This window comes from Equus asinus, chromosome 3, assembly GCF_041296235.1.
Source record: "Equus asinus isolate D_3611 breed Donkey chromosome 3, EquAss-T2T_v2, whole genome shotgun sequence".
Taxonomy (NCBI): Eukaryota; Metazoa; Chordata; class Mammalia; order Perissodactyla; family Equidae; genus Equus; species Equus asinus.
Window position 1 is genome coordinate 154,980,938 of NC_091792.1, and position 20,935 is coordinate 155,001,872.

A 20,935-nucleotide genomic window follows, 5' to 3' on the forward strand; every position below is an offset into this window, starting at 1 on the left:
GTGGCTGCGGCCCGGGCCCCACCTGCTGCCCTGACCCCTGCCCTTGCCCTGACCCCTCTGTCAACCAGCCCCTCACTCCTGCTCCCCCCTCCAGTTCCTGCCCCGACGCCCTCTGAGAATCGGCCCCAGTCTCCTAATCGCCGTCCGACGCCTGCGCTCCCCGCTTCTTCGCCCTGCCCTGGGTCAAGGTGCCCGCCCGGTCCACTTACCACCGTCCCCTACCCGTTTGACCCGAGCTGATCCCGGCTGCTGCGTGCTCCCCAAGGCGCACTGCCCCCTTCCTCTTAGGGCCGTTCCCCGCCCCTGATGCCTCCAACGTGGGTCTGCCCTGCAGAACCCCCGCGCGTCCTCCCGCAGCCCTCCCCGCGCGCCCCGACCCCTCCTGCTGTCAGCAGCCCTCTCCCCTGCGCCCACGCCGGCAGACCCAGCCCTGCCAGGGGCCCCGGAAAGCCTGGCTGGCTACAGGTGCCTCCCGCCGGCTCCCGGTGTGAGGGGGGAGCCAAGGGGTCGCGCCGGGGCGTGGTTGCGGCGGAGCAGGGCGCCCGGGGCTCCGCGGGTGCGTGCCCGGCTCCTGAGCGTCTGCCTCGCGGACCGGAGAGTCTCGGTGAGCCTGGAAGCGTCCGCGTGCGTGAGTCTGTCTGTCCTCGTCCCTGCGTATTTCTGCGGTATGTTTTCTCTGTGCGAGTCTGTCTGTCTGGCCATCTGTCTTCGGGTGTGTCTGGTTGGGACGGGCGGGGGTTGGGGGTGGGGGGAGCGGCGTGCCGCAGCGCCCATCCCTCGATCTATGAATAGGGGGAGGAGGTGTCTTTGCGTCTATGTTTGTCTGTCGGTCTGATGTACTTGTGTGTCTGCCAGGAATGCCCGGATCAGGAGCCAGTTCCCAAGAAAAGAGATCATCTCTCTCCCTCCTCCACGGGAATGGGGAGCTGCTTCTGGACCGAGTGGGGCTGGGGGTAGGGGGTGCCCAGGATCCTCCCTGGAACCGCGGGCACCCGAGCGCCTTCCTCAGCCCCTCTAGCCCGCCGTAAGCTGACCGTCGGCCAGGGTGCCCAGCTTAGATGCCTCTAAGAGGAGGTCCTGGAAGGTTCTGCAAAAGAGCTTCCTAAGGGCAGGCATGGCTGAGGGAGGGGCCGTAGCCAGGAGCTGGGAGGGAGCCACTGGGGGTTTGGAGCCTCGGAGAGGGCAGGCATGCCTCATAGGCGAGCCACCCGTGCAGCAACATAGGGCTCAGCACCCAGGAGACACCCTCTCCGCCTTGGATTAATGCTCTGCTGTTGCTGTACTGAAATTTTCCTTCCTCCCTCCCTCCCCATCTCCCTCTCTCCCTATCTTCCTTCCTTTGAGGAAGATTAGCCCTGAGCTAACTGCTGCCAAGCCTCCTCTTTTTGCTGAGGAAGACTCGCCCTGAGCTAACATCCCTGCCCATCTTCCTCTAGTTTATATGTGGGATGCCTACCACAGCATGGCTTGCCAAGCGGTGCCATGTCCGCACCCAGGATCCGAACCAGCAAACCCTGGGCCACCGAAGCGGACGATGCGCACTTAACCTTTACCACTGCGCCACCAGGCGGGCCCCTGAAATTCTTCATTTTTGAACAAGGGGGCTCACATTTTCATTTTGCAGTGGGTTCAAATGACATAGTCAGTTCTGAGTGCTAGAGGGTCCTGGCTGCCAAGAGCCCTGGACGGGGAGGGAGTCAACATGGGGAGCTTGCCTTTCCTTCATTCATTTTTTTCAATCCATTCACTCAACACTTATCAACACTGCATCATTTGCCAGGCTGTTCTAGGTGCTGGGGATTCTGCTGGGAAAGACTGTCCTCCTGGAGCTGACATGCAGATGCAGACACACTCAATATTTACTGAGTATTTACTGAGAACTCGCTGGGAAGCTGGAGAGCATCAAAGGTGAGACTCAGCCCTGCCCTCCAGGAGCTCATGGCCCAGTGGGGGAGGCCCAGCAAACAGCCCCTGTGAGCAGGGCTGCCTGGAGGGGAGGGCTGGGTGAGCCCAGATTCTGCCTGGAAGGGTGAGAGCTTCTTGGAGGGGCAGCACGTGCACAGTCTTTATCCTAGCAGCAGGAGCTGGCCAGGGGACATGAGGTAGGGTGTGGGAGGGCGTTCCAGAGAGAGGATGGAACACACGCACAGAAATGATTGTAAACAGTCAGGTAGCGACCAGGGAACGTGTCTGTCAGTACCAAGCTTAGAGTGTGACCTTCAGCTGGGTGTCCCCAGAGCCAAGCCAGGTGGATGCTCAGTAAATAAGCCAAGGAGTTAATGAATGCACAAATGGATGGACGCTGCACAAATGAGCAAGTGAGGCCTCCGAATCCTCATCAGATCAACAAGGGTTTGGGACCCGCTGCTGCATCTTCCCAACTGTGCCCCATCCCCTGACCTTGCTTCATTCCTTTTCAGCACACATCGTTACCTGGAATGTGAATACACCTGTGGCCTGCCTCTCCCACTGTAACACGAGCTCTATGAGAAGGACATCGCCTGACCTGTCCACTGCTGCATCTCTAGCTTGTAAACGGTGATGCCCAGCACATAGCAGGTGCTCAATATATGTATTGCCTTGTGTCCCCCCAAAAGACGTTAAAGTCCTAAACCCCAGCACCTGCGAATGTGACCTTATTTGGGAATTGGGTCTTTGCAGATGATCAAGATCAAGTTGAGGTGGTTAGGGTGGGCCCTAATCCAATATGACTGTGTCTTGATAAAAAGGGGACTTTTGAAGACAGACACGTATGGAGGGACGATGATATCCACAAGCCAAGGAACTCCTGAAACCACCAGAAACTAGGAGCCTGGAACAGATCCTTCCTCACAGCCCTCAGAAGGAACCAGCCCCGCCAACACCTTCCTCTTGGGCTTCTGGTCTTGAGAACCGTGAGATGCTAAATTTCTGTCGTGTAAGCCATCCAGTTTGTGGTCTTTGTTACAGCAATCCCAGGAAACTAAGACACCCTGCCCCTTCACTCTGCGGCCTCCTGTGGACTTAACTTGTCCACCTCTCCATCCCTCTATTTCCCACATGGTATAATCTATTTTTTAACTGTCTTTCCAATTTTGAGCTTTCCAAAGGCAAGAACTATGTCTGATTCATTCTGCTCCCTGGCACCCACTGTGTGTTGTTTTTTTTTTTCTAATTCATTGAGAAATGTGTACTGAGCGCCTCCCATGTGCCAGGTACAGGGCCAGGCCTGGGGACAACAAGATGAAGCCCACAGTTTGTACCAATTGCCACGGGACCTGGGGGTCGGGGGTGAGAAGGAGATAGAGTCAGCACTTAGTGACTGTGGATGGCAGGGGCTCCGTGAATGTCCCAGGCCTCCAGAAAAACCATCTCTTTCTCCTTTTACTTCACTTTACAATTTTATAAAGCACATTCACATCCATTATCTCTTTTTCATAAATCAGATTTGTAGAGAAAGGCACTATCAAGTGGTGGTCAGGTGGGTGAGTCCTAAAGCCAGGCTTCGAGGTTTGACTCCTGGTTCCATCACTCACTGCTGTGTGACCCTGGACAAGTTACTAAACCTCACTGTGCCTCAATTTCCACATCTGTAAAATGGAGCTCTTAATAGGAACTATTCTTACAAAAGTTTCTCCGAGGACAAAATGAGTTGGTTCATACAAAGCACTTTGGAAAGTGCCTGCCAAATACAGTGTACCGAGACTTTCTGATCTACTGAGCACCTCCAGTGTGAGACAGTGAGCCGAGGCCGTGCAGGAGAGGCACCAGCTATCCAGCAAACACCTGCACCCTTTTCATAGCGCAGAGTTGTCAGTGGGACACGGCTGCCCAGCCAGGGACTCGAATTCCCAGTGCTCCCAGGTGGGGCCAGGTGACGAAGTTCTGGTCAGTGGTGTGCAGGCAGAAGTGCTGTGCACTCTCCCAGGCCTGGCCCAGGAAAACCTCGTGTGATCCTCCGTTTTCTTTCCTACCCCTCCTACCAGCTGGACGTCCCACCGACACCCAGAGCAACCTTGGGAGCCTCGTGCTGAGGACGCAGAGCCTGCCAGCCTGAGTCCCACAGTGAGCGGTGGAGCAGATTCTTCCTGCTGAAGCTGGACCTGACATGGGTAAGAAAGAAACTTCTATCGGGCTAAGCCACTGTGATTTTGAAATTTACCTGTTACAGAAGCTCGCATTACCTTTACTCCTTTAGAGCACAAAGATAAATAATGTGCAATCCCCATCTGAAAATCAGGGGGACTCCCTTCTCTAGGAAGCCTGATTCTTTTTAATAAGCAATGAAGTGTAAGTTTCAGGACACAAACGAGAGAGACTAAAGACTTCCCCTTTACTCTCTACTCAAGACAATGCTAAAACTGATCAAGAAATTTGCCCACACTGCTTTCTGCCTTCTGCTGATGAAATTTTTTCAAAGGTCTGAGCCACAGAGGACCCTCAATTTCTTATAACTAACCCCAGCTCAGTGGTGGGCAGACATGGGTGTGAGAAACGGGCTCTGATGGCATCCAGGCCCCTCGCTTTCACCTCCTTCGGAGCACGTTACTCCCACCCACATGCCACTGTGAGAGCTGGTCACATGGCTCACCTCAGTGTAAGGGACTGGAAATGCCTTGACCAGGCAGCTGCTTTCCAGTGACAGCTGAGTGTCGTGCAGATGATGTTGAGATGTGCTGCCCCTGAGACATGGGCTCCCCAATTTCAATGAGGATGAAGGGATTCCAGAGGGACAGAGGTCACGTGGCAGGGCTTAAATGCTACAGAGAACACAGGCATAGTTCCCTCATGGGAACAGGACCCAAGTGCCAGCTAGAAGATTTTGCCCCCAGTTACCTTTGGTGGTGGCTATGTAATCCAGAGTTTCTAAGAATAAGAGGTGAGCAGTGTTTTAGTTTCCTAGGGCAGCTGTAACAAAGTATCACCAAGTGAGTGGGTTAAAACAACAGAAATTTGTTGTCTCACGGTTCTGGAGCCCAGAGGTTGGACATGAAGGTGTGGGCGGGTCAGGCGCCCTCGGGGACCTATGGGAGGATGCCGCCTTGCCTCTTCTAGCTTCTGGGGGCCACCCACCATCCTTGGTGTTCCTTAGCTTATGGCCACATAACTCCAATTTCTGCCCCCGTCATCATATGGCCATCTTCCCTATGTGTCTGTCTCTTCTCCTCTTCTTAGAAGGATGCTAGTCATACTGGATTAAGGGCCCACCCTACTCCAGGGGGACCTCATCTTAACTTATATCGTAATTACATCTACAGAGACCATATTTCCAAATAAGGTCACGTTCACAGGTACCAGGGGTTAGGACTCCAACATTTCTTTCGAGGGGCATAATTCAACCCACAACAGGCAGCCTATTACAGCATTATTTGCTCTAGAGAACTGGAAAATCTCTAGGTAAGGTAAACAGAGATCTACCTTGAATCATTATGAGAGAGTCAAAAACTCTCACTCAATTCCCAAACCTGAGCCAGTTCACAGGCCTGGAGTCCTTGAAGGAAGAGGGGGCTGGGTCTCCTTGGGAAAAGCCCTGTGACACTGTCAGAAATGCCCTGTGACTCTCCCTCCAAGCCTTCCCCCAGAGGACATCTGGCATCATAGCATGGCGACCATTCGCCGGGGCAAGGTCAATACCAGCTCCTTTTTTCCTTAACTTTTTCTTTTGAAATAATGTTAGACTTACAGAAGGGTTGCATTCCTGTTTACCCTTCCCCCAGCTTTCCCCAGCTTCCCCTAATATCTTAGACATCATGGGTACCTTTGTCAAAACTAAGAAATTAACATTGATATAAAAATATAAACTACAGATCTTATTCAGACTTAGCTACTTTTTCCACTGATGTCATATTTTTCTACACAGATCTCTTGGAAAACACTAGGCACGGGTTCTGAGTCCTGGACGTTGGTGGGTTCCAAGGTCACTTCTTTTATTAGGAAATAAATTTCTTGATCAGAAGTAATGTCGTGTGAAATACCATGGCAATGGTAAGACCCTCCTGAAGTATGCAGATAGGAATGCTAGCAGAAGCCTTACGGGAGGGAAAGGCAAATACATCTTCAGAATACGTGTCTTACCCAGGGAGGACAAACCTCCTCCCTCCATGATGGAAGGTGTCCAATATAATCAAACGTCCACCAGGCAAGTCTCCCCAGGGAGCGGTGCCACATCAGCAGCTCGGCGTTGGTCTCTGCGGTCAGCAGCTGTTCTAGTGTGGCATTACAAACTCCCCAACTTAGTGCTATATAACCACTACCATTTTGTCGTGCTCTTGGATCCTGCGGGTCAGGATTTGCAGAGGACAAAGGAGGGATTGTTTTTGCTCTGGTCTACAATGTCTAGGGCCTTAGGCAGGAAGGCTTGAAGAGCTGGGTGTGACTCAGTGGCCAGGGCTGGAAGCATCTGAAGGTGTCTTCACTCACATTCTGGTGCCTGGAATGGGATAACCCAAAGGCTAGGCTCAGCTGGGACTGTCGACCAGAGCACCTCCACATGGCCTCTTTATGTGGCTTGAACCTCTCACAGCCTTGCATCTGGGATTCAAGAGGGAGCATCCCAGGAGGGAACATCTGGAGAGCAAGCATTCCAAGAGAACTAACAGAAGCTGGATGGCCTTTACGACTAGCCTTAGAAGCCACATAGCATCACTTCTGGAAGGCTCTATGGGTAAAAGCGGTCATAAACCCACCCAGATGCAAGGGAAGGGGATAAAGATCCCCCTCAATGGGAGAAGTGTCAAAAACATTACGCCCGGGGCACGCTCCGTGGCCGAGTGGTTAAGTTCGCGCGCTCCACTGCAGCGGCCCAGGGTTCAGATCCTGGGCGCGGACATGGCACCGCTCGTCAGGCCACACTGAGGCAGCGTCCCACATCCCACGACTAGAAGAACCTGCAACTGGGATATACAAGTATGTACGGGGGGGGTTGGGGAGATAAAGCAGAAAAAAAACCCCACAAAGACTGGCAACAGTTGTTAGCCCAGGTGCCAATCTTTAAAAAAAAAAAAAAAACCTCTTCTTTGAAAACAAAGCAAAACAAAACATTAGGCCCCTCTTTTCAAATCATCACAGTAGGTTCTGCACTCAGCACTAACGTTAACCAGGTCAGCCTCGGAGAGGGGACTTCCATGTTGTTGAGTGCATGCACAGCCTCCATCCCTGCCACCAGGTACCTTGTACATGGACCCATTGTGCAAGCACAGAGTAGCTAGGCAGAGGCTGACAGATACCCACAGAACATGCCTTTTATCCCCTTCCTCTGCAGGGGATGCTGCTGGTGCACATTCACGTGAGACGCAAATCTTCACAGTCTTAATCCATTCTGAGAGGTCCATCCACATACTTCTTCCACAATCCTCCTTGTCACCAATCTTCCAGTTCTTTTCTTTCCAATCACTGACTATCCAGCCAAACTGGCAGTCTGTTAGCAATCACCCATGAGCTCATGTAGATTCGGACTCTGGACATCTCTCAATCCAGACAAAGCGGACAACCATATATACCACATTCTCCCCACTGAGATGATTTTCCTTTACCAGCTTCCCTTCAGGGCCACACGTGGGTGGGGCTGTAATGCGGCAGGTGTCCACATGGTTGGACATCATATTGTGACGGGTGGTGCCGTCATATCATGCGGAACCACCTGTAAACTAAGCCTGAGCTTTTGCTCCTCAATCATGAGAAACTCCTCCTGGGACCACAGGTGTGGATTAAAGGAGAGGAGACAATGCAGCAGGAGTCAGTCTCAAAGGAACCTGAGCCACCTGCACACGCAATTTACTCACGGTTTACAGCCCTGCTGAAGTCGTCTTACATGCCACTTCTACTCAGCAATGTATTACTGCTGTGCACGCCCAACCTTGTGGTTTAGTAGATCAGGTAACATCCAGTTCACGCCAGAGTTAGGTGTTCCGTCTCTACCAGGGCCCAGTAGCAAGTGAGACATTGTTTCTCAAAAAGGAAATAATTATGTGCAGAAGAGGGCATGGATTTGCTCTATAATCCTTGTGGTCTCTACTGTGGCTCTCCAATTGTTCATGCCAGGGTCTCCACACATCACTATTTGCCACAAACGCTTCACGTGTCCTCGGCTTTGTTGGGTTCTAAGCCCCAAGTGGTAGAGCAGCTTGCACTACAGCCTGGAAATGCTTCAGAGCCTTCTCGTGCTCTAATACCCACTCAAAACCAGCAGCCTGTGGGCTCCCTCGTAAACAGGTGAAAGTAACGCACTTAAATGTGCTGTATGTTGCCTCCAACATCTACAAATTCCCATAAATACTGTGCCTCTTTTAATGGGAGCCAGTACAAGGAGTACCTTGGAGGTGCTAGCTCAACATGTTCCAGATCGCTGAACCCCCAGAAACTTCACTGAAGTGACAGGGCCCTGAATTTTTGTAGGGTTTATCTTTACCCTCCGTGACACAGAAGGCATTGAGTACTTGCTCCCTCCTGCTCATCAGTCCAACGACTACAGCATTATCAATGGAGTGGGCTGATGAGACGTTGTGTAGAATGTCAAGACAATCAAGATGTGTTATTACGGCAGATAACAAGAGCAGAGTCACTCTGGGGTCAGGCTGCAAAGGTGCCCTGTTAGACCCGACCAGGAAAAGCGAAACTGGCATGGCCTCTGGTATTTACGGTGTCTGATCATTCCAGCTGCTACGAGGGAGACCAGTTCTCTAACAGCATTCCTACCTCAGTTCACACCAACCCAATGATGACCGTCCCCTCCCCTTGAGCCTATTTCTTGTATCCTTATATTTAAAGTCTTTTGGGCCTTTCCCAAGAACATGGTCAGCTGGTGGGTTTTCTGACCTTTTAAAGCAGAGCCCTTTGAGCATGCCCACTTCCCTGGGCCCAATGATCCCTTCCTCCACAATTCATCATGGCAACCCTGACATCTCTACTTTGTTTAATGTTTCCAAGTCTCCAAGAACCACAGCTGCAGTGGATTAGAGCCATCCCCTGAAGCCCCTGCCAGGGTGTTAAATCCTCCAGGACAAGGGAGTGCCTAAATGGACAAACTCTCCCTTATCCAACTTGATATTCTGCTTTTAACCCAGCACCACCAGGATCTACTCCCGGGCACTCTCCTGATTCTTGTCAATATGTTCTTCAGTCCTGAAGCACCTTGCCTATGATCCCTCTCTCTCTACTAAACAGGCCAGCACATCCCCAGTAAGCTACACTAATATTTGATCCAGGATATCAGTTGGGAGGCCAGGGGATACAGGGACAAATCCTGAGGCGGGCAAGCAATCGTTTTTGGGGTTCCCACATCCTCTGAGGCACCGGACCCCCCCACTGTTGAGTGACTTGGCTACCTGATTCTGACCCTGCCTGACTTTGCTCCTTACTATAAATGAAAGTCTCTCTACACACCCTAACATATGTGTGTACACAGACTGGCCTTGATTCTGCTTACTGATCATGCCTGCCTTTTCCCACCCCAGATCCTAGATCTACTTTCTCTTTCTTTCCCTCTCCATTACCATTTACAGAGTGATTACCTACTGTGTGCCAGGCACTGCAATATGTGTTTTTTAAACATGGTTCCTATTATGCACAACCCTACAAGACAGCTATTATTCGCCCTTGCCAGCTGGAGGAAGATGAACACTCCTCAGGGTCAGACAGCAGCAGGTGCAGGGTGTGATCTGAGGCAGACTGAATCTGCTCATCACAGGAAGTCCCTTTCCAGGGAAAAAGAATCCACATCAGGGACTTTCTATGTCACAGTGCTTATGATGTTCGGGTTTAATGTGGACAGATTTGCATTTGAAAGTGCAAATACTGTTTTCACAGGTCTGTGAAGAGCAGAGTAGCCTTCTCTAAAAAGAAGGCTATTTCTTTGGTAAACTCAAAGTGCTAATAGCTGGAAACAGAACTAATCCAAAGTTTGTATTAATAAAACACACAAGAAAGTTATAAAAATATTTAATTTAAATGTTAAAGAAAAATTATACATACTTAAAAATGATTAAAAGTCCATATGTTAAACAAATGCTAAAAACCCAATAATTTATACAATCATAATATGTGAAGTGATGCGAACACATAAAATATTTTCAATTGGTCCTCTCACCTAACAAAACTATTATAAAAGTGAGACACATAGTAACTGCTGCAGTTGGCTTAAAGGCACAGGACAGCATCATTCCGTTACACACACATCCAGTCACCTTGTACAATGAACTGCTACCCCTTAAATGGAAAAGTGAACAATTTAGCTGTAATACTGAGTGTACATTATGTACCTATTTTGAAACTTTGTTTAAAGTTTTACACCAATAATTTCTCCAATGATTCAAACAGATTAACATTCCAAATTAGTTATTTCTATTTTGAATACAAAAAATTCAATCACCACGTGAGTTTAAGAAGAAACAAATGAAATATAATTTATTCTGCTTTCAACCACAGATCTATAAAGTTACCGTTCCTCTCAGGAAACCATTCACTGCGTAGAGGCAAAAACACACTGTAGCTCTTCCATTATGTCTGCGATGCTTTCAGATAGCTGGGTATTTAATCATTCACTTTAAAATGACATGCCCTTAAATCTGAAAGAAAACCAGCTTTTATGTCCCAAGTGAAACATTCTATCTTAAACTGTTGGATTTTATATTAAAAAAGCACAGTTCCATCTACAGGCCTGCAGCACTATCTGGTTCTCCATTACCAATTATACATTTGTATCAACAGTCAGTCATAAGCTCCCAAACGTGTAAAACCTCAAAACTGAACAGCCAAAGATTTAACGAAATCAGGAGGGAGAGGTGGGAGCCAGGGTCAGATGCGGGAATGTTCTTGTGGCGACACCCATCAACCGGGACGAGAGCAGACTGTGAGAATCCAAACAGTCCACAGCACAACGTGCAGAGGGGACTCTACACATCAGCATGGTCACTTACGTGCTGGCAATTACTCTCAGACCAGCAACAATAACATCCCTTTCTTCTCTACGTGGTAACAATGAGTTCCCTTTAAAACTCCAAAGGAAGAACATGCCATCTGCTGGCTGAACTGTCAGTTTTCTTTTGCACCCCAATAATTTACTTACTGTATTAACTTCTACCTCTCTGGGCCTCAGTTTTCCTACCTGTAAACTGACGTATGGAGTATTTCCTCCAAGTCCTGATGTAAGTGACATGAAAAGAGGGCCCATCTGTCTTTTTTCCCATGTCCCTAAGCATACAGAGTGAGTACTCTTAAGACATACTTATTAAATAACAGAGTTATCTGATACTCAGCCAACAGATCCCACTGTGTAAGACAGCAGGCCCAGGGATGCAACGGTCTATGGGGAGGCAGAGACTCTATAAGTAACACAGAAGGAAAAGGTTGATGTGTCCTCCATCAAACATTTATGAGGTAGCCAGAATAGTTAGAAAATGGCAGACTTTTTTGCCCAATTGGGTAAAATTACCCATTCTCCCAGCTTCCCATTTCTCGAGAAAATCTAGCCAATAGCCACTTGTGTATAAACTGATGGAAGTTGACTTCAGTATAAAATGGTCTGTGTGCACTTCACCTATATTGAAAGGGGAAAAAAAATTGTCTTCATGAGATTCTTGAAAGGCAGTGTGCCTTCTCTAAGTAGTAGTCACTTAGAACTAAATTATACAAATGGGAAGGGGTCTCAGGCCCTTTCATCGCAGAGTTCAATGGATGAACAGCTCGAGTGTGAACACAACTGAAATAATTCACAAGTAGTCTGCTATTGCTGTGTCAGCGGAAAACTGTCATGAAAGACATTTTCAAATGAGTACGTTATCGGAAACACCATTCCAGAAATCTTACCTTTAGAGTCATCCCAGGAGTGAGATCAACATTACAACCCCCATAAACTGCGTAAACAGCAACAGTGGAGTGAAAAATGACCACACGTGCCATAAAGCTATGTTGAAGCTGAAAAGAAAAGGACAAAAAACACCCAGCTGACAACTCCACCTGTAATCTACACAAATGTATCCCATTGTAGAATCCAGACTTAAAGAACTCACTTTCTACTCAGTTTGGAAAAGCTCATTCACCCAGCAACTTTATACACATCTATCATGTTTCTCAGATACATGATGCAGCCAATACTCGAAATACCACAATCTCTTCAAAACATTCTGGGAACTGGAGTCACTAAAGGTCTTCTAACGAGTCAGCATGGCTTAATAGAAACGTGAGTCTCCTAAAGTTAGTGTCTCTAACGGAACATGAATTAAAACACTATATCAAACGATCATAATACAAAAGACAGTTAAAGGTTATTTTTCTGTTAGAAACAGAATGAAAAAAGTAATTGTCTATAAACTGCTATTAATTTTCTATTGAGAAAAACACTATTCCCCTCACCAAGGTAAGAATAAAACATTTTTTAAGTGCAAATGAGTTTTATGGACTGAATTCATAAGAGCAGAAGTTAATAAGGGAAAATTATAGTTAATTACATAAGTGTTTCAGATAGTTATTGATTTAAATATATGTTTTGAAAAATAGCTAAAAAATAAAATAGCATCTCCGGGAGTGATGTTAGCTTTATAAGAAAATGTAAGAGCTGGCCAGTGACGTAGTAGTTAAGTTTGTGTGCTCTCCTTCAGCGGCCTGGGGTTCGCCAGTTCAGATCCCGGGCACAGACCTAGGCACTGCTTATCAAGCCAGGCTGTGCCAGGCGTCCCACATATAAAGTAGAGGAAGACTGGCACAGATGTTAGCTCAGGTCCAATCTTCCTCAGCAAAAAGAGGAGGATTAGCAGATGTTAGCTCAGGGCTAATCTTCCTCAAAAAAAAAATAGAAAATGTAAAGTAACACACTTGTCTACCTGCATCACGGAAGGAGTAATAATAATCACATCACAATGTAATATATGTCAAAGACCCTTACACTTGAACTACAGAAAATCATTAAAAAACAGATATTTAAACTGAATATGTACAAAGGTATGTGGTTTCTCCAAAATCAAAATTCACTTACTCTAAAGAAAGGAAAAAAACTAAAGGACCATACACAATGTATAAAGAGTAGTTTTTCTCTCTGATTGGCAGGATCATAGGATTTATTTCCTTTGTGTTTTTCTGTAACAGACTTTTCTTCAGTGAGCAAGTATACTTTTATAAACATTAAAAAAAATCAGTATTTTTTTCATTGAGTACCTATGAGCTTATGAAGAAGGATACTGACTATGGCATTGTTTATAACAGCATAAGAATAAAAACATCAGTAAACCCCACAAAAGGGAGCTGGTGAAATAAATCATGGTACGTCCATGTAGTGATGACTAACAGAATGAGGCGCATCTACACACACCAACACAGAGGAATTCCAAGCTATAGGGCTCCATTAAGAAGAAAAAAGACGGCGGGCTGGCCTGGTGGCATAGTGGTTAAGTTTGCATGCTGCGCTTCGGCGGCCTGGGGCTCGCCAGTTTGGGTCCTGGGTGCACACCCACACACCACTCATCAAGCCACGCTGTGACAGGCACCCCACATAGTAGAACCAGAAGGACTTACAACTAGCATACACAAGTATGTACTGGGACTTTGGGGAGAAAAAACAAAAGAGCGTGTATATTGTGTTTTCAATAACTAAATACATACATAATAATAATACATAAATAATACATAATACATAAATACATAAATAAAGAGAGAAAGATACTACTGAAGAGGGAATCAGAGACTAGGAATGATAGGGAGACTATTTTCCTGTTATTCTTTTTTCTTCCTTTGAATTTTGTACCATGTCCATCATTTGATCAAAAAACTTTTTATTCCTATTAGTCATTTCAAACTCAACTTACCAAATTCCTGCTGCAATAAAAGTAGCAGTTGTAACGGGTATCAAGGTTGGATACTTGACATCATAATCTCCAATTCCACGATACCACTCCAGGTAGAGGATGCAGTAAAATGCAATCGACAAGCTGACGAGCAACAAGGCACCGCCAAAGAGAAACCAGCTGTAGAGACAGAAATAACGTAAGGGTTGATGGCACGTGGCAAGTTAGCAGATGTCTCACAGGTTGCACTGACAGCCTACAAATCTATTTCTAAGAAGAATATCAGCTGGGGAAGGAGCACAGAAGGACCCACAGTTCCTCAATCCAGCTTCCAGAAAGTCCCCATCTAATGGGAGATGGGGGAGAAAGGATGAGGCTGAGACACATGGAAGAATGAAAAAAGACTTCAAATACATGCATGCACACACACTTTCATAAACTAGCCAACCCAAAAAGAACCCTGGAACAGTGAGGCATTTTCTTTAAAAACCAGGAAAGAGGCCTGGCCCCATGGACAAGTTTGGCACACTCCGCTTCAGCAGCCCAGGTTCAGTTCCCGGGACCAACCTACTCCACTCATTGGCAGCCATGCTGTGGTGGCAACACACAAACAAAATAGAGGAAGACTGGCACAGATATTAGCCCAGCAACAATCTTCCTCAAGGAAAAAGAGGAAGACTGGCAACAGATGTTAGTTCAGAGTGACTCTTCCTCAGCAAAAAAAAAAAAAAAAAAAAAAACCCAGGAAAGGTAGTGGCTTTCTGGTTGTTTCTGAAGTTTTAAGTGTTAGAATAATAAAGATTCTCTAAGGGTACCATTAACTCCTCTAAGTAGGGTTTCTTGGAATACTGAAAATCAATTTGGAAGATAGTTAATTCAAACTGCCTCTCATAAATGGTTTCTAAATGAAACCTTCCCATTTTTAGAATGTCTCCAATCTTCCTCCAAGGGCCACGTCTTTTTCCTCCTTCCAATTCCATCCAAGACCTGACTCAGTGTGTGTGAGGCAACCTCATCAGCCCCTTCTTTCCAGCCCCTGCTGGTCACGTGAGGTGGCCAGACTTGGGGAATGAAGTCCCTTTCCCAGTCTCCCAAATCAACCCAAACCCTCACTATTTTTTGCTTCTCCAAGGGGAAAAGACTGGTGCTCCGGGTAGAGGAGAGATGGAACAGATGGCTGCAAAAGTCCGGTTAACAGGCACTGAGCTGACTTCCAACAATGGCAAGGAAGTGATGACTTCCTTTAAGGCTCTTTATGATGATGCAATTCTTGGATTCAGAATGATGAGAGGTGGATAATTCAGTGGTTAGGAGCACAGCCTTTGCAATCTGTCTGTCTGGGTGTGAATGTCAGCTCCAGCAAGACTAGCTTTGTGACTCTGAGCAAGTTACTTAACTTCAGTGTGCTTGGGAAATATTAACAACACTTAACGCATAGAAGAGCTATGAGAATCAAATAGTGTTTAGGAAAGTGTTTCTCACACAGCTAACCTCAGTAGCGATCATTATTCCACTGATGTTATCCATGAGAAAAATATTTCCATGTTCCTCTTGAGGGGTCTTCAAAGAGCTCTCTTCTGCTAGAGTATGCATTCTCAACAGGGGCGATACCACCCTCAAAGTGAAGAAAAATCTCACTCTTTTTCTATGTACAAAGCACAAATATGCATGCAGCACATAAGGGGGTGATTAGGAAAAAATGGTTAAAAACGGCTCCTTAGGAGGTGACAATAAAGAAAGGTTGTGGAACACCGTGCTAGAGTTACGGTGATCTCCTTGCTTTGTCAGAATCCTTCCTTCTATTCATTTCAGTTTCTAACTTCACACGGAATCCTAGTGCGGCTGCTCTGTCCAGATATGGGAAAGGACAGAAAAACCGAGAAAACTGCCTGAACAAAATAAAGTACTGCCAGTCAGTGGTCCTCAGCCCTGGCTACTGATCTGAGTCACCTTTGTGATTTTCTAAAAGGAAATTATCTTGCCCCAGTTTCTGACCTGGTGGGTCTGGAAGGCCCTGAGCATCTGGGATTGTAATTTTAGCTGTAGTTTAATCAACTCCACAGTTGATTCTGATGCAAACAACCAGGATTTTTTTTTAAATGGTGATTTCCAAAGCATCAGGATGTTTTGCTTTATTTTTAATGTTGACTTGTCTCTCCTATCTTTGAACATACAATCCGTAGCCTTGCATAGATTTAAAGAACCCTAATGTCTCGAGCTTCTGAACTTGGCTAACAGCAGGGTAAAGAAAGGAACTCCCTCAGGTGTGAGAGGAATGAACGTTTTTAAGAAAGCAGAACTCAGCCTCAACTATCTTTGAGTACCACTCTATCCCACGGCTGCTCAAGCTCCCCACTGCTTACTGAGGCCCTCAGCAAGAACACCATGCTACTCAAAATCTTCAGCCTCGGAGGATGCACTTAGGTCTTTTTTCTCTAAGATGATGCTTTTTTGAGGCCAGGCCTATGACTCCTACTCTCTTTTCATTCTCACAGCCCTGGTCCCGAGTCCTGGCTCTGCCACACCACAGCGGTATGCTCCCTGGCATTCCACTTACTCCTGCAGGTGCCCCCAAACATCTTCTACGGCTAATTATTCCTTACCTCATCATTTCCTTAAAGTTAAACTCCTAAGAATACTTAATATAAGGACACAGATAGAGAAGTCCTCTATCTCTCCTAAAACCTCCAACAGGTCTACCTCCTAAGACTGCTCTGGATCAGGTGCCCTTCTAGATGTTGCCGTAGCATCCCATACATACACTCACACAGCCTGCACCACGTGACCTATGCATCTCCCTGTCTTGGCCTAGAAGGAGCTGTTGGAGGGCTAAAAATGTGCCTTATGCATCATTGTCACCACAGGTGAACACACTTCAGGTTCTCACGAAATATTTGATGAACACAGGGGCAGCTGCTACTGGTGGTGTGTGAAGTAACCATTCCATCTTTTCCCAGCCCAAGCTCTAAACCAACTGATAGAGACAAAGGAGTGAGGATGATGAACATGAGTTGTCAGCTTTTTAACTGACAGAGCTGCGGGAAGATGGCTTTGGTGACAAAGCCAGTGACAAAGTGCTTCCTGATACTGAAACTCAGAAACAGACAGACTTACCCAAGATTCCAAGTTGAAACGAAAACCTAGAGATCTTCTCATGTTGGCGCTGCCCCCATAAAACGATGGCAAAGAAAAGCGGACCAGAGTCTGTGCTTCCCATGGGCAGCTGGCTCCCAAAAGAAAGAAGGTGCTAAACTACACGTCTAGTTCTTCATCCCAAACTCAATCAGATAGTCACACCACCTCCCAGGGAAGGAGCAAGTGACGGGGAGGGCCAGGAAGATGGAAGTGTTTAAGGAAAGTTCCTGCTCACAGAAATAAGAGGGGAACAAGCTTTCTCCCTCTAATAGTTTAAATCAACTCGCTTATGCTTGCTTTTCCCTGACTGTGTGCTCCATCGAGCTCCTGGCTCCCCTCCGGCACTCACTGCTCCTCCTGAAGGATTCTGGAGAACTCTGTGTCCCCCAACGATAACACAGGATCAAACAGTCCTGTCTGCACCTGTCTTCTAGCCCTGACAGTACTTCCAGTCATGCTTGCAACCTATGCAAACCACCCCTCCCAATGCCAGCTCTGACACTCACCAATATCTCTCCCTCTTTCTTCTGTATTCTGGGGGCCTCCAGAACATTCTTCAATGTTCAGTGAGGACTCTGGGATATGATTCACAATTTTTTCCTCCATGTCAACTCCTGAGATTATACTGGAGATCTCAATCTTCGTGAATGATGGACTATTTGACATCTTGCCTCAAAGCTTGACTCCTCCCACTAATGACCTCAACTCTAATTCACTCACACCCTGTAGTTACCTTGTTAGCTGTAACTATCCTCTGAAAACAAGTCCCAAGACCCAATTCTCACCCACAACAACTCTCATTCCTTCCTCCCACTACCCCTGCACTTTATCTTCATAAAGACCTGCAGTCAGTCTTTCTCCCTCTATGTTTTACAAATGGATTAGGTGCTTCTTAAAGTCACTCCCTTCCCCATCCTACAACACATTTGTGCTGAAAAGGCACACTGAAATACTTTCCACTCTCACCCACTCTCCTGTATACGCCCAGAGCATACACTCTCTCACTCATCTTTGTATCACCAGTACCTCCAACACGGTGCCCAGCAGAGGGCAGGTGCTTACCAAATGTTTAAAGAATTCAACTGACAAAACAGAACATAAAAAATAAGACAAGGGTGTTCAACGTATGAAGCAATAAAGTTTTCTTACCTACTAGTGTGAAAGTTTTCTTTAACGGTTTTAAAGAAATCAACATAATAGGTCACAACAATGGATGCCAAAATCCAGAATCCAGAGTGGATATTAAGTCTTGGAAGAGGTTTCTCCTTTTTCTCAACTGCCGTAGAGGCTTCTGCAAATAAGGAAGGTTTCAACTTATCAAGTTACCATAAGTTTATGAAGAAAAATCACACTTATTTTAAGCCAAATAAAATAAATTCCTAGTGTTTTCTAAGAACCAGGTTTTCTCCCATTATAGTACCAATTTCTTCTGTAAAGCCATCAAAGTAGGTTTTTCTTTGCAGAAATTATAGGAGCCTGCTAAAAAACATGTTCGAAACAATCAACTTTATTCTTCTAAATGAATTTTGAAACCAAATTTGCATACTCATAGTCTTTCAGAAAGAATGATGCCACCTGGTAGTGTAGGAATTTTAACATTATGTTTCATATATCACCTAGAGATGTAATTAGTCCTGTTAATTAAGAAAAATGCAAACAGCAAAACTTAAAGGACAAAATAGACTTGTGATTTTCAAAAAATACTTTTAATTACATATTTAAATTATTTTAAACACAACTACTTGAAGCAGCTCAAAAATGGAAAGGGCACTTGGGAGGGCTAGTCCTGGCACAGCACCGCCTATTCAGGTGATGGACAAGTCAAATTTCTTCCATCTGGGACCTGATCTGAAAGAACAGGTGGCTGGGATTGGCTCAGGTGAGTTACTGCTAACAAGTTCCCCAGGTGAGTGACACGCCCTTCCTCTAGATCATATGACAACCACTAGTATACATCTGAGGTTCCTGACCTTTAGCTGACCGTCAGGATCCCTGCGGAACTTGTTGAGAGAACAAATTCTGGAAGATACCCTCAAAATTTATACATAAGCATGCCTGGCATGATGTTTCTTCTCTTTATTTTTGAAAAGGTAAGAAATGCACAGGACTTACAACGTACAAGACAAGAGCTAAAATGCAATCTCTCTCTCTCCTATCCTTAATGCAGTTCCTCAGCCCAAAAGCAACTACCAATGTCAACTTATACCGAATTCTTCCAAATTCTACGCAACTACAGGTGAACACACATCACACGTGATCTGGTTTGTACCCACATGGTGGCATACCAGACTCTGTTCTGCGCCTCCCTCTGAAAATCACCCACATCGGTATATAAAAGTCGGCCTGGTGTGTCATGTATGGATACATCTAAACGTACTGAACCAGCTCTCTGCTGACAGGCCATCAGATGTCTCCGGTCGCTCGCTATTACAAGCAATGCTGAGGTGAAACACTACACACACGTCCTTGTGGACATACTGATACAAGTATGTTCCTTTGGTAGATTCGTAGAAAGAACGGTGGGCATCTTTAACATTAATGGATGTTGCCCAACAGGTGTTCAATCAGCTCTCCTGGGAATCCTGGAGCGCAGCTGAGAGGAAGATACGCAGGGCTCCGTGTTCTCTAAGGATCTTTTATAACACCAAATACCCGACTTCCCAAACTATTCGGTAAGCCTCGAAAAATGAAACCCGGTCCCTCCTGACTGGGGAGGGCTGCGGGAGGCCCGCGGGCCGGCCGTTTCCGGGGGCCTCGACTCCGGGAACCTGGGCGCAGCTCGGAGCGCGCCCGGGGGAGCGCCTCACCCGGCCCGGCAGAGCTCTCGCCGTCCACCGGGGCCTCGGCGTCCGGCGGCAACAGATACCGCCGCCGGAGACGCTCCCGCGCCCGCGAAGCGTCCATCTTGGCACCGCCCAGAACCCCGGCGGAAGTGACGTCAAGCCCGCCGGAACTTCCGCCATCGGCTTTCCGGCGGAGGGGTGTCTTTATGTGAGGGGTGGAGACTCTTTGGTCTTCGGAGTTTTGGTTAATGGGAATGTAGGTCCGAGTTGGCTCCCTAATCTTTGCGCTCGAGTCCGCAAACCTGATTTGAATTTCAAGATACTAGTCGTCTCCCGGCGGAAGATATCCCTTTTATTCCGAGCTACGGAAGGCCAGAAGGACCAAGGTTGCTGACGCCGCTCTGCGTGGCATGCAGGGATGCGCCCTTGTGTGGCGCCTCTTGGTTGCCTTTGCCCTGTCCCTCCGCAGCCTTCCCTGGCTCCCCTGTGTCCAAAGCATCACAGCCCCTAGTGTCTTTCCTAATTCTCCTCTTCAAGAGTCGCCCAGCTAGACTTGAAAGTGTCGAAGGCAGCCCCAGGAGGAGGAAAGGACCGCTGGGCTGGCCGGTGCGCCTGCTGTCGAGCCCCGGGCCTGGCACTGACCATTTAGGTGGACTTGCGCAAGAAATAAACCTCGCCGGCCTGGTTCTTCTTCTACATAACGGAGAGGATACCTGCCTCATGGGTTTGTTGTGAAGTTTAAATGCGAAGCACCTGTATGCGATTCATGTTAGCCCCCTGCTTCCGACTTATGAGAAGTTGCCCCTGCTGGGAACTTGGGAGCTAAATGTGTACTTTCCCAGAAAACTGCCATTTCCCATCGCTCACGCTCATAAACCGAAAAAGACTGTGTCACTAATTCACAAGTTTTGCTCCATCAATAATCCTGTTTATGACTCTACTACCCCCTTCCTATCGGGTCATATGTTGAGAAGTTTTGTGCTTAACCATTGAACGCTTACTGAGCACCTACTATTTGCTACGAACTGTTAGGCACCATGCTAGGCAATGGGAATAAAGATGAATAAGACATGACTTTGCCCTTGAGGAGCTCCTGGACCAGAGATGACCACAGAGACATAATACGGGATAGTGTAATGTTTATAAAAGTATGGAAGCGTTTCATTAATTAACAAATGTGTTCTGAGCAGCTGCGTCTGCTAAAATGCTGAAGACAGAGGTAAGTTAGAATCTAGTGGAGAAGACAATTTCAATACAAAGCCATAA

General features: G+C 46.9%; 1 protein-coding gene across 2 annotated transcripts; it reads right to left on the minus strand.

Annotated features, from left to right (window-relative positions):
• Nucleotides 1–9,899: 9,899 nt before the first annotated feature.
• On the minus strand, nucleotides 9,900–19,987 carry TMEM128 (transmembrane protein 128). 2 transcript variants are annotated; one of them, XM_014864333.3, is made up of 5 exons: nucleotides 19,694–19,987; nucleotides 18,036–18,177; nucleotides 13,773–13,931; nucleotides 11,782–11,889; nucleotides 9,900–10,541 (listed from the first exon to the last, which is right to left on the minus strand). In XM_014864333.3, exons 1-4 carry the CDS (start codon nucleotides 19,788–19,790, stop codon nucleotides 11,790–11,792), a joined length of 498 nt encoding a protein of 165 aa, XP_014719819.2. In that variant the 5' UTR covers nucleotides 19,791–19,987; the 3' UTR covers nucleotides 9,900–10,541; nucleotides 11,782–11,789. The 2 variants fall into 2 exon arrangements, with proteins under 2 accessions (XP_014719819.2, XP_044623763.2); XM_044767828.2 differs by having other exon boundaries at nucleotides 9,900–11,512; nucleotides 19,694–19,842.
• Between the last annotated feature and the right edge of the window lie 948 nt (nucleotides 19,988–20,935).